The 11,651-nt window shown below is 42.2% G+C and overlaps 1 protein-coding gene across 1 annotated transcript; it reads left to right on the top strand.

Annotated features, from left to right (window-relative positions):
* Positions 1 to 224: 224 nt before the first annotated feature.
* LOC115164729 (mitochondrial-processing peptidase subunit alpha) lies at positions 225 to 11,214 on the top strand. Its single transcript, XM_029717489.1, has 13 exons — positions 225 to 344; positions 2,784 to 2,986; positions 3,108 to 3,187; positions 3,355 to 3,437; positions 7,756 to 7,850; positions 8,012 to 8,112; positions 8,315 to 8,578; positions 8,674 to 8,766; positions 8,892 to 9,010; positions 9,104 to 9,194; positions 9,406 to 9,468; positions 9,585 to 9,729; positions 9,879 to 11,214. Exons 1-13 carry the CDS (start codon positions 298 to 300, stop codon positions 10,046 to 10,048), a joined length of 1,554 nt encoding a protein of 517 aa, XP_029573349.1. The 5' UTR covers positions 225 to 297; the 3' UTR covers positions 10,049 to 11,214.
* The last annotated feature ends 437 nt before the right edge of the window (positions 11,215 to 11,651 follow it).

The raw sequence follows: 11,651 nt of genomic DNA, 5'->3' as shown, positions 1-11,651 counted from the left end.
TTGTTATTGACGAAATTGATGCTAATGTTGGGGTTTAGAACTAGCGCCAAATTGACTCCCATTCACTCCTTGAAGGAGAGCTCTCCTTGTGCCAGAATTGCCCAGAATGAACCGCGCGACCCATTGACGTAGCATGGGCAACGTACACATTGGTACTTAATACGATTGCAATGGAGTTTCCCATCTCCTCAAACGTTTCTCTGGTTGGAAATTGGTTTGACGTTGCTAGGCAATATTCGAAAGAGGAAGTGTTTTGAAGTATCATCCGGGTGAATTAGTGGTCTCAGATAATTCAATATGGCAACGCACATGTCGAGGTGCAGAACTTGGGGCCGTGTTCAGAGGTAATGTTCACGTCCATTTTAAAACAGTTGCATCTGTGGTTGCACTGACTTTACTGAAATATGTATGTACCTTTTCGTGGTCAGCTAGCTGGCCAAGTATAGCCTAGCATGCAAACAAGCTAGTAACGTTGCTCGTCGTGGAGCTAAGGACAATCAAAGTCAAACAAAACAATGTTGTGGAAAGCTAGATATTTTTGTATCTATAGTCGTCTTAAACCGAATAGCATTATTGACAGTAACGTAGTCTGGGTAGCCATTTAATTAGATGTTCAGTAGTCTTATGGCTTGGGTGGGGTAGAAGCTGTTTAGAATCCAATCAAAGCACATTTTGGGCTCATTCAGTAGTTTTTACGCGATTAAGTAGAATCCGGTAGAAAAAATAATGCTAATTATAATTTATATTCCTAAAACACAAGTTGAAAATGATTTAGATTTTGTATTTGTTGACATTTTACTGCATTGTTAGACGCTAAATAGTAATATAACAATTTCGCTGCAGCCGCTATAACGCCCGCAAAACTGTGTACAAGACCAATTAACTTGCTTGCTCTATTCTCGAGCCGACTAGGTGAGAAATCTGTCTATGGCCTTGACCAAGGCACTTAACCTTAATTGCTCCTGTAAGTCGTTCTGAATAACAGCGTATGCAAAATCAAAAAGTTCAGTAGATATTTATCATTTCATCTCCTTGTGCCACAATACTTACAGTAGATGGCCAATAGGAAAAAGTTCAAGCAACATTTTGACAGGATAATTTAAACAAATCATCACCTCACTGGTGGTTCTACATGGTGATGGGTTGGCTTTCATTTGATCAAATCAAGTGTTATTCGTCAAATGCTTCGTAAACAACAACTAACAGTGAAATGCTTACTTACGGGCAATTCCCAACAATGCAGAGAAAGAAATTGGAGAAACATTAGAAAAGGAATAACACATAATTGCACAATGAGTAATGATAACCTGGCTATACAGGTACCAGTACTGAGAATTTATGAAAAATAAAACATTATATATTGATTAGATATTCAACCCCCTGAGTCAATACATGTTAGAATCACCTTTGTCAGTGATTACAGCTGTGAGTCTTTCTGTGTAAGTCTCTAAGAGCTTTCCACACCTGGATTGTGCAACATTTATTCTTAAAACAATTCTTCAAGTTCTGTCAAATTGGTTGTTGGCACAACACTGCCAGGTCTCTCACCTCCTCCCTATAGGCTGTCTCATCGTGTTCGGTGATCAGGCTGTTGTGTGGTCAGCAAACTTAATGATGGTGTTGGAGTCGTACGCAGCCACGCAGTCATGGGTGAACAGGGAGTACAGCAGGGGACTAAGCACGCACCCCTGAGTGGCCCCTGCGTTGAGGGTCAGCATGGTAGATGTGTTGAAGTCCAGGATCCAGTTACGGCGGGAGTGATGGCATGACTGTCAAATCTGTGAATGTGTTTGTGGCCAGTGACTTAAATTTTTTTTATTTCACCTTTATTTAACCAGGTAGGCCAGTTGAGAACAAGTTCTTATTTACAACTGCGACCTGGCCAAGATAAAGCAAAGCAGTGCGACACAAACAACAACACAGAGTTACACATGGAATAAACAAACGTACAGCCAATAACGCAATAGAAAAAATCTATATACAGTGTGTGCAAATGAGGTAAGATTAGGGAGGTAAGGCAATAAATGGGCCGTAATGGCGAAGTAATTACAATTTAGCAATTAACATTGGAGTGATAGATGTGCTGAAGATGAATGTGCAAGTCGAGATACTGGGGTGCAAAGGAACCAAAATAAATAACAATATGGTGATGAGGTAGTTGGATGGGCTATTTACAGATGGGCTGTGTACAGGTGCAATGATCTGTGAGCTGCTCTGACAGCTGATGCTTAAAGTTAATGAGGGAGATATGAGTCTCCATCTTCAGTGATTCTTGCAATTCGTTCCAGTCATTGGCAGCAGAGAACTGGAAAGAAAGGCGGCCAAAGGAGGAATTGGCTTTGGGGGTGACCACAGAAATATACCTGCTGGAGCGCGTGCTACGGGTGGGTGCTGCTATTATAAATAAAGCACCTCGATTTTTTTCCTTGCCATTGAGTTTGAAAATGATCAACTGCGTTCTAAGTCCTGCGATGGACAGGCGCGTATGACTAAATCAACAGTACCAAACCAAAGATATTGGGAAACCCTGCTCTAGACTAAAGCCTCCATAGTCTGAGCAGTAGCCTGAATGTTCAACGTCCCAAACGTTAGCGTACACTGACACTGGCAACTTGGATTTCTGGACAAGCACACTTTGGCATCATCAGTGGTTAGCATCTGGTGCTAGCTGTATCATGTGGGTAGGTGAATCTGGTACTCATTTGTGAGAGTTCAGTTCACCTGTCAAGACATGCTGTTGTTTGCAGCAATCCATAAAGTAACCTACATTTTTGCATTTACAGGTTTGGAATTGCAGCGTATAGAAAGTGCAGCAGTGGCAGTGGATATCCCAATATCTCACTCTCTGCACCGTTACCAGGGATCCCCAAACCAGTGTTTGCAGCAGTGGACAGCCATGAACAATGCGAGACTAAAATCACTACTTTGGAAAATGGCCTTAAAGTAGCATCTCAAAACAAGTTTGGTCAGTTCTGCACAGTTGGAAGTGAGTTGCTACAGATTTTGAATAGAGCTGATCTTTCTTTATCATTCTATTTCAGACCGTCTCTTGCCGCATAATCAATAAAGTATGACTGAATATTGATTTGATTTCTCTCTCCTTCCAGTTTTAGTAAATTCAGGCTCTAGACATGAGACAAAATACCCCAGTGGAGTTGCACACTTTTTGGAGAAACTTGCCTTTTCTGTAAGTGTCACCTTTTTTGAGACGTCTTGCTAGTCAACAAACACCTTGTACAAAATATGTTCCACCGTTTTTTTTCCTCTCACTATGTTGTAATTTTGTAGCATAAGCAAATTGATTGCTATGTTTTTGTTCATGGCAAATGATGACAACACCTTCTGCATCTTCAGTCCACAGCCCAGTATGGCAGTAAAGATGAAATTCTTCTCACACTCGAAAAACATGGAGGGATCTGTGACTGCCAAACATCCAGGTATGAATCATTTATTTGGCTTTAATGTCCAGGTATGAATAATTTATTTGGCTTTAATGTCCAGGCACAGTATGTTTTCTCTCTGACTGATGGAAAGGTCTAGTGTAGAGTAGGGTTGCTAAGGGTTGGAAACCTTCCGTTAAATTTTCCATGGGAAGTTAAGCCTGGGAATTTGGGAAATTTTACTTAAAATCATCAAAAGGTTAGCTTATAACAGTGAACTATTTTTGTGGGATACACAAGGCAATACTAGGTCTTGTGGCATATTTTGGTTAAACTCCCCAATTCAATGGAATTGCAACCCTCTGCATGCACAGTGCATTCTTCCATCACATGTACAGCTGATTCTCAAGATCTTGCACACTAATGAGATCCTATTGAGGCCACCCTACTACACTGTCTGAGCCAAGGACTACATGCTTTCTGGTAAGTTTTGATTACAATACTGGGTGAATATATTTTATATGACATACCTGATTTATTTATTTTTTTGTTAACTAGTAAATAGTAACCTACAGCAAAGTGTGTTTAAATCATTTCTAACTTGTTAAACATTTCTGCTAGTTAGTTTTTGCTACCATGTGGGTTTTAGCTTGCTTGAGCCTGCAAACTGAGTGTTAATTCACCTGTTTCCATACGTTTCATTTTAAAACATTTATCTTACAAAGCAGTTGTTTAATCTAACTGCTTGACTATTTATCTGTACATGGAATTGTATTTTTTTTTAAAAATTACTCTTTTTTTTATAATCTTTACAGGAAAATGCCACAGGCACCATCTGATGTGTGGAGACATTTCACTGCAGCTAATGTAGGCGGAAAAGCTGTGTACATTTGCAAATAGTGTGCCAAATCATATGTGAAGAATGCAACAAAGATGCAGAATCATCTGGCCAAGTGCATAAAGTTCCCTCAGCGCCCACAACAAGCAACCTCTGACAAAAGTCCCTCTACTTATATTCAATGTGAAAATGATGAATCATACACCTTATCGATAGCAACAGCTCATGGTCCTCCTGGAATCAGAAGTTTTTTTTGACTCAATGGAGGAACGTAGTCAGAGAAATGTTGATGAATGTCTTGCTCGAGCTGTGTATGCAACTGGTTCACCTCTGATGCTCACATGCAATGTGTATTGGAAGAGATTTCTGAATGTTCTTCGCCCAGCATACACCCTCCAACCAGACATGCTTTATCTACTAATTTGCTGGATGCAGAGTTCAACAGAGTTCAAGTGAAGGTCAAGCAAATCATAGAGAAAGCAGACTGTATTGAAATCATCTCTGATGGGTGGTTGAATGTTCGTTGGCAAGGAATAATTAACTACATCTCCACACCTCAACCAGTATTCTACAAGAACACAGACACAAGGGACAACAGACACACCGGTCTCTACATTGCAGATGAGCTGAAGGCAGTCATCAATGACCTTGGACCACCGAAGGTATTTGCACTGGTGACAGACAATGCTGCGAACATGACGGCTGCTTGGTCTAAAGTGGAGGAGTCCTACCCTCACATCACACCCATTGGCTATGCTGCTCATGCATCGAATCTGCTCCTCAAGGACATCATGGCATTGAAAACAATGGATACACTACAAGAGAGCCAAGGAAATGGTTAGATATGTGAAGGGTCATCAAGTTATAGCAGCAATCTACCTCACCAAGCAAAGTGAGAAGAATAAGCGCACCACATTGAAGCTGCCCAGCAACACCCGTTGGGGTGGTGTTGTCATCATGTTTGACAGTCTCCTGGAGGGGAAGGAGTCTCCAAGAAATGGCCATATCACAGTCTACTGATATGGACAGCCCCATCAAGAGGATACTCCTGGATGATGTATTTTGGGAGAGAGTGGTAAGCAGCCTGAAACTCCTGAAACCTATAGCAGTAGCCATTGCACGGATTGAGGGAGACAATGCCATCCTGTCTAATGTTCACTCTGCTAGCAGAGTGTAAGAGAATAAATCCATACTGCCCTGCCCACTTCACTGTTGCTCCAAGCAGAGGAAACTGCAGTTCTGAAATACATCAAAAAGCGTGAAGACTTCTGCCTGAAGCCCATACACGACGCAGCGTACATGTTGGACCCCAAGTATGCTGGCAAGAGCATCCTGTCTGGTGCAGAGATCAACAAGGCTTATGGTGTCATCCAGTCTCACCACCTTGGCCTGGATGAGGGCAAGGTTCTTGGCAGTCTGGCGAAGTATACTTCCAAGCAAGGGCTTTGGGATGGAGATGCAATATGGCAGTCGTGCTAACATATCTCATCAGCCACCTGATGGAAGGGACTTTGGATCTGTGGCTCTTTCCCCTGTTGCCTCCATCCTCCAAATCCCAAATCCCTTTTGTTGTTCATTGAAGTCATCCCATGTGAAGAGTCAACTCATTTAAAGTTCAATTCGTAACTAAATTGTTTTATTTATTTCTATTGGAAGGATTTAATAATTTGCAATTGTCTTAGGTTTATCTTTCTGTCTCCATATGATTTGGTAAATATATCCAATGCAAAAAACATTACATTTAAATGGTATTAATATTCATTTCCATGAATTTCCATATTCCTGTTAATTCCCACAGAAAGTTTCCGCATCTGAATATTCCCCAAAATGTGCAACCCTAGTGTAGAGTCATGGTACTCTTTATCCATTTTGATGTTGTAGATACAGTGCATTCGGAAAGTATTCAGACCCCTTTACTTTTTCCGCATTTTGTTACGTTACAGCCTTAATCTAAAATGTATAAACAAAAAAATCCCTCAATCTACACACAATACCCATCATGACAAAGCAAAACATTTTTATAGCAAAAGTATTGAAAATAAAAAAACTATCACATTGACATAAATATTCAGACCTTTTACTCGGTACTTTGAGGCACCTTTGGCAGCGATTACAGCCTCGAGTCTTCTTGGGTATGACGCTACGAGCTTGGCACACCTGTATTTGGGGAGTTTCTACCATTCCTCTCATCAGATTCTCTCAAGCTCTATCAGGTTGGATGAGGAGCGTTGCTGCGCAGCTATTTTCAGGTCTCTCCAGAGATGTTCGATCGGGTTCAAGTCTGGTCTCTGGCTGGGCCACTCGAGGACATTGAGACTTGTCCTGAAGCCACTCTTGCTTTGTCTTGTCTGTGTGCTCAGATTTGTCTTGTTGGAAGGTGAACCTTCGTGCCAGTCTGAGGTCCTGAGTGCTCTGAAGCAGATTTTCATCAAGGATCTCTGTACTTTGCTCTGTTCGTCTTTGCCTCCATCCTGACTTGTCTCCCAGTCCCTGCCACTGAAAAACATCCCCAAAGCATGATACTGTCACCACCGTGCTTCACCGTAGGGATGGTGCCAGGTTTCCTCCAGACGTGACGCTTGACATTCAGGCCAAAGAGTTCAATCTTGGTTTCATCAGACCAGAGAATCTTGTTTCTCATGCTCTAAGAGTCCTTTAGGTGCCTTTTGGCAAAGTCCAAGTGGGCTGTCGTGTGCCTTTTACTAAAGAGTGGCTGGCCACTCTACCATAAAGGCCTGATTGGTGGAGTGCTGCAGAGATGGTAGTCCTTCTGGGAGGTTCTCCCGTCTTCACAGATGAACTCTGAAGCTCTGTCAGAGTGACCATCGGGTTCTTGGTCACCTCCCTGATCAAGGCCCTTCTCCCCCGATTGCTCAGTTTGGCCAGGCTGCCAGCTCTTGGAAGAGTCTTGGTGGTTCCAAACTTCTTCCATATAAGAATGAGGCCACTGTGTTCTTTGGGACCTTCAATGCCGCAGAATTGTTTTGGTATCTTTCCCCAGATCTGTTCCTTGGCACAATCCTTTCTCGGAGCTCTACAGACAATTCCTTCGACCTCATAGCTGGGTTTTTGCTCTGACATGCACTGTCAACTGTGAGACCTTATATAGATAGGTGTGTGCCTTTCCAAATCATGTCCAATCAATTGAATTTACCACAGGTGGACTCCAAGTTTTAGAAGCATCTCAAGGATGATCAATGGAAACAGGATGCACCTGAGCTCAATTTCGCTTCTCATAGCAAAGGGTCTGAATACTTATTTAAATAAGGTATTTCTGTTTTTTATTTGTAATAAATTTGCAAAAATGTCTGGACCTGTTTTCACTTTGTCATTATGGGGAATTGTGTGTAGATTGCTGATAAAGAAATTCGTATTTAATACATTTTAAAATTAAGGGCGTAGCGTATCAAAATGTGGAAAAAGTCAAGGGGCCTGAATACTTTCTGAAGGTACTGTATAAATTATCTCAGTACTGCTTTGTGGAAGGGGATGAAGATATTCAGTCAGTTTGTAGGATGCCTAAGGTTCTATTCACAGAGACACAACCATGTATGCAGTCTCTGCCGAGGTGAAGGGACTGGACACGGTAGTCAGCCTGCTCTCTGACGCTGTATTGCAGCCACGCCTACTAGGTGAGTCAACACTGAGTAACAGATCTGTCATGTTTAATGATGCTTCCCTTAATGATTAGAGAAAATGTTGACTTAATTGAATTGTCTACAAAGTAACAGACTGGTAAATGTTTTTGTGGGAGTATATTTTCATCAAGGATGGCTCTGCTTTGGGTTACTAGATGAGGAGATTGAGATGACTAGGATGGCTGTGCGCTTTGAGCTGGAGGATCTGAGCATGAGGCCTGACCCTGAACCTTTACTGACAGAGATGATCCATGCAGTGAGTCATGTGACTGGTTGATCCACTCTAAGTGACAGAAAATTACAACACTCTTGAGCTGCATGAAATCTATTGTTGCACTGTTTCTAATTGACTTTGGCCCACCTCTCTGCAGTGTACATAGATAATCAATTGTGCCATTTGTTGACACATATTTCTATGGCGATACATAATGTTTCACAACACTTACTCTGTGAACAAGGCAGCGTATCGGGGGAACACCGTTGGGTTGCCTCGCTTCTGCCCAGTAGAGAGCGTGGAGAAGATCGACAAGAAGCTGCTACACATGTACCTGCAGAGCTACTACTGCCCAGAGCGTATGGTGCTAGCTGGAGTGGGCATCGAACATGAACAACTGGTGGCCTGTGCCAGGAAATATCTGCTAAATGTAAAGCCAGTATGGGGTGCCAGTACGCCTACCAATGTCGACTTGTCTGTGGCACAGTATACTGGTGGAATCGTAAGGGTAAGTATTTTTCCGTTTGCTTGCTTTTTCCCTTTCTTTTTAAAATATTTTCTTTACTAAATCAGAATGTAAACCTTTGTTTTTGATCCTCTCAGATGGATAAGGACATGTCAGATGTGAGCCTTGGCCCCACCCCCATCCCTGAGCTCACACATATCATGATTGGCCTGGAGAGCTGCTCCTTCCTGGTGGGTGCCCACTTTGATTGGTTGGTGTGGAGGATCTCCTGCCCACTTGGTTGAACTGTTGCAGGCTCTATGCTATCCTGTAGCTGGATGTTCTATTTATAATATATGCATGTTTTGTGTTACAGGAGGATGACTTTATCCCCTTTGCCGTCCTCAATATGATGATGGGTGGAGGTGGGTCCTTCTCAGCGGGGGGTCCAGGGAAAGGCATGTTCACTAGACTTTACCTGAATGTGCTCAACAGGTAAGCATGATGCAACATTCACAATTGTAATTAAAGTACTTAAGATTGTATTATTTTGTGGATTCTGTTTATTGATTTTTTTTTCTTCTACAGGCATCATTGGATGTACAATGCCACCTCATACCATCACAGTTATGAGGACACTGGCCTGCTGTGTATCCATGCCAGTGCAGACCCTAGACAGGTAGGGAGAGGGGATTTGGAGAGGCATGCAAAGGCAGGACTTTACACTGTAGATGAAGGGCTAATACAAAGCTGCCATATGCTTAGAGAATAACATCAGGAGAACAGTTCAAAATAAAAACAATATTTTACTTTGTATGCGTGTTCTCTGAAGTTGTGAAAGTGCTGCTGCCATTCCATAGTTGTTGATTACAACATCTTGCTTCATCAAGGTTCGGGAAATGGTGGAGATTTTAACCAGAGAGTTCATTCAGATGGCTGGGACAGCAGGAGAGGTAAGGCTTGCAATTAGCCTGCGAGGGGAAATTATGTCACAAAAGCGACAAAGCTTTGTGGACTTTAAACTCTTTCTTGGGACTTCAAAACTTTGCATCTCTCTTTCTGTACTCAGATGGAGTTGGAGAGAGCGAAAACGCAGCTCAAGTCCATGCTGATGATGAACCTGGAGTCGCGGCCGGTTATCTTTGAGGATGTTGGCCGACAGGTTCTAGCCACAGGGAAGAGGAAGCTGCCACACGAGCTGTGTGACCTCATCAGTGAGTACTAGTGCCCTCGATCATAATAGTGGATATTGATATCAGCAAGCCCAGAATGAAACATTTGTCAAAAAAATCTTCAGGGAGTAGGCTAATCATAACTCGTGACAAATCAGTACTTCTGTATGCTGACTTTTCACTCTTTCCAGGTAACGTTACAGCGAGTGACATCAAGCGGGTCACAACAAAGATGCTGTGCAGCAAGCCAGCAGTAGCGGCCCTAGGAGACCTGACAGAGATGCCCTCCTATGAGCACATCCAAGCTGCCCTGTCCAGCAAGGACGGACACCTGCCTCGCATGTACCGCCTCTTCCGATAGACCCCCTCGTGTTTACCCAGGCATCACTGTATATACTGGACACTGGCCTACACTAGTGGTCTGGCAATGGAGCTGTGCTAAGCTCTGGGAGAGGACTAATGTTTGGACCTCAACTGCAAAAGAAAAGTGCTGAGAGAGTGGTGATTTTAACTACATTTACATTCATAATTCAGTCAGGAAATATCCCTCCCTGTGTATTCAGAGAGTTACATTTTATTGCCAGAGGAAGTTTAATTTCCTGTTCAGTATCTTACCAGACCCACATTGGCTGGGACGCTTGGCATGCTTTTGGGTTTAATTCCAAGTATGTTTCAATGAGTGTGGGTGAATATGGCTCGAGTGCTGCATTGCTTGATCTGCAGGGTGACCTACAAATGACCTTAATCTCATAAGGGGTCGTGATTCTGTTCTATAGCCTTTAGGATAGCAAACAGGCCTTGCAATGTCCTACTACACTGTTTTCACAGTTGATACAGGTACTTCCTTCAATGTTACACTTATCAGATTTCACAGGCTGAAGTCTCACCTAAGGCCTTGTCATCTTCAGCAGAGGGTGACTGAAATCTGTAAGAGACACTTCTGACTAACTGCTAGCACTTCTGTCAATGTCCCTTCTCACACACATAGCTGAGTTGGTCACCTCTACCGCACAGGAGATAATGCGATAATAAAATAACATTGGGCAATGCTTGGATTGGTGTCACCAATCATGCGACTGTTGTTTCTTGTAGATAGATACACATTGATCTCCACTTAACCAGACTGAAATAAGATACTGTGTTGTGTAGTTAGTTTTAGTATTCTCAGTGTTCTGCCTGCGCTCCATTCTTTCATTCAACCCATTCCAACACAGTTTTGACCTCTGTATGTAAGTAGTACTGTATGTGTGTGCTGATATCCTCTCAGGTGACAGAAAATCTTAACATTTGTTTCTCCTCTGTTGCAAAACTATATTGCTAAATTGTAATAATGTATCCACAGCTTTTTCACTATTTGTGTTTCATCGAGACACTTCATATCAGAATACTGCCACTATTTTATTTCAAACCAAGATTTCTCTGGGTCCTGGAGAGAAAGTGAACCTATTGAATGTGAAGACCCATATGTGTATCTATATTCAGCCCAATTTGTTTCTGGTAAATAAATGTTAATATTGCCATAAAATATGTCTTATGTTTGGACTGCCAATGATTTAAGTTCTGAAGTTGATACTGTCTTTGAGGGATATTCAATGTCCACTTCAAATCAAATGTTATTGGTCACATACATGTGTTTAGCAGATGTTATTGTGGGTGGAGCGAAATGCTTGTGTTTCTAGCTCCAACAGTGAAGTAATATCTACCAGTTTCACAACATATACCCAAAATACATGTAATTCTAAGTAAGGAATGAATTAAGAACATATATATGCGTATGTCCGAGTGGCATTGGACTAAGATACAGTGGCATAGTATAGAGTACAGTATAGAGGTCGACCGATTTAATTAGGGCCAATTTCAAGTTTTCATAACAATCGGTAATCTGCATGTTTGTACACTGATCATGGCCGATTACATTGCACTCCACGAGGAGACTGCGTGGCAGGCTGACTACCTGTTATGAG

Source organism: Salmo trutta, chromosome 27, assembly GCF_901001165.1.
Source record: "Salmo trutta chromosome 27, fSalTru1.1, whole genome shotgun sequence".
NCBI classification, from domain to species: domain Eukaryota; kingdom Metazoa; phylum Chordata; class Actinopteri; order Salmoniformes; family Salmonidae; genus Salmo; species Salmo trutta.
This window is presented reverse-complemented; position numbering and strand designations above follow the sequence as displayed.

Bases quoted from the DNA above. Each gene is read 5' to 3' on its own strand.
- LOC115164729 (XM_029717489.1), top strand. From the start codon at position 298: ATGGCAACGCACATGTCGAGGTGCAGAACTTGGGGCCGTGTTCAGAG. The intron at 8,767-8,891 runs GTGGGTGCCCAC...TTTGTGTTACAG, and splicing joins TGGAGAGCTGCTCCTTCCTG to GAGGATGACTTTATCCCCTT. The intron at 9,730-9,878 runs GTGAGTACTAGT...CACTCTTTCCAG, and splicing joins CGAGCTGTGTGACCTCATCA to GTAACGTTACAGCGAGTGAC.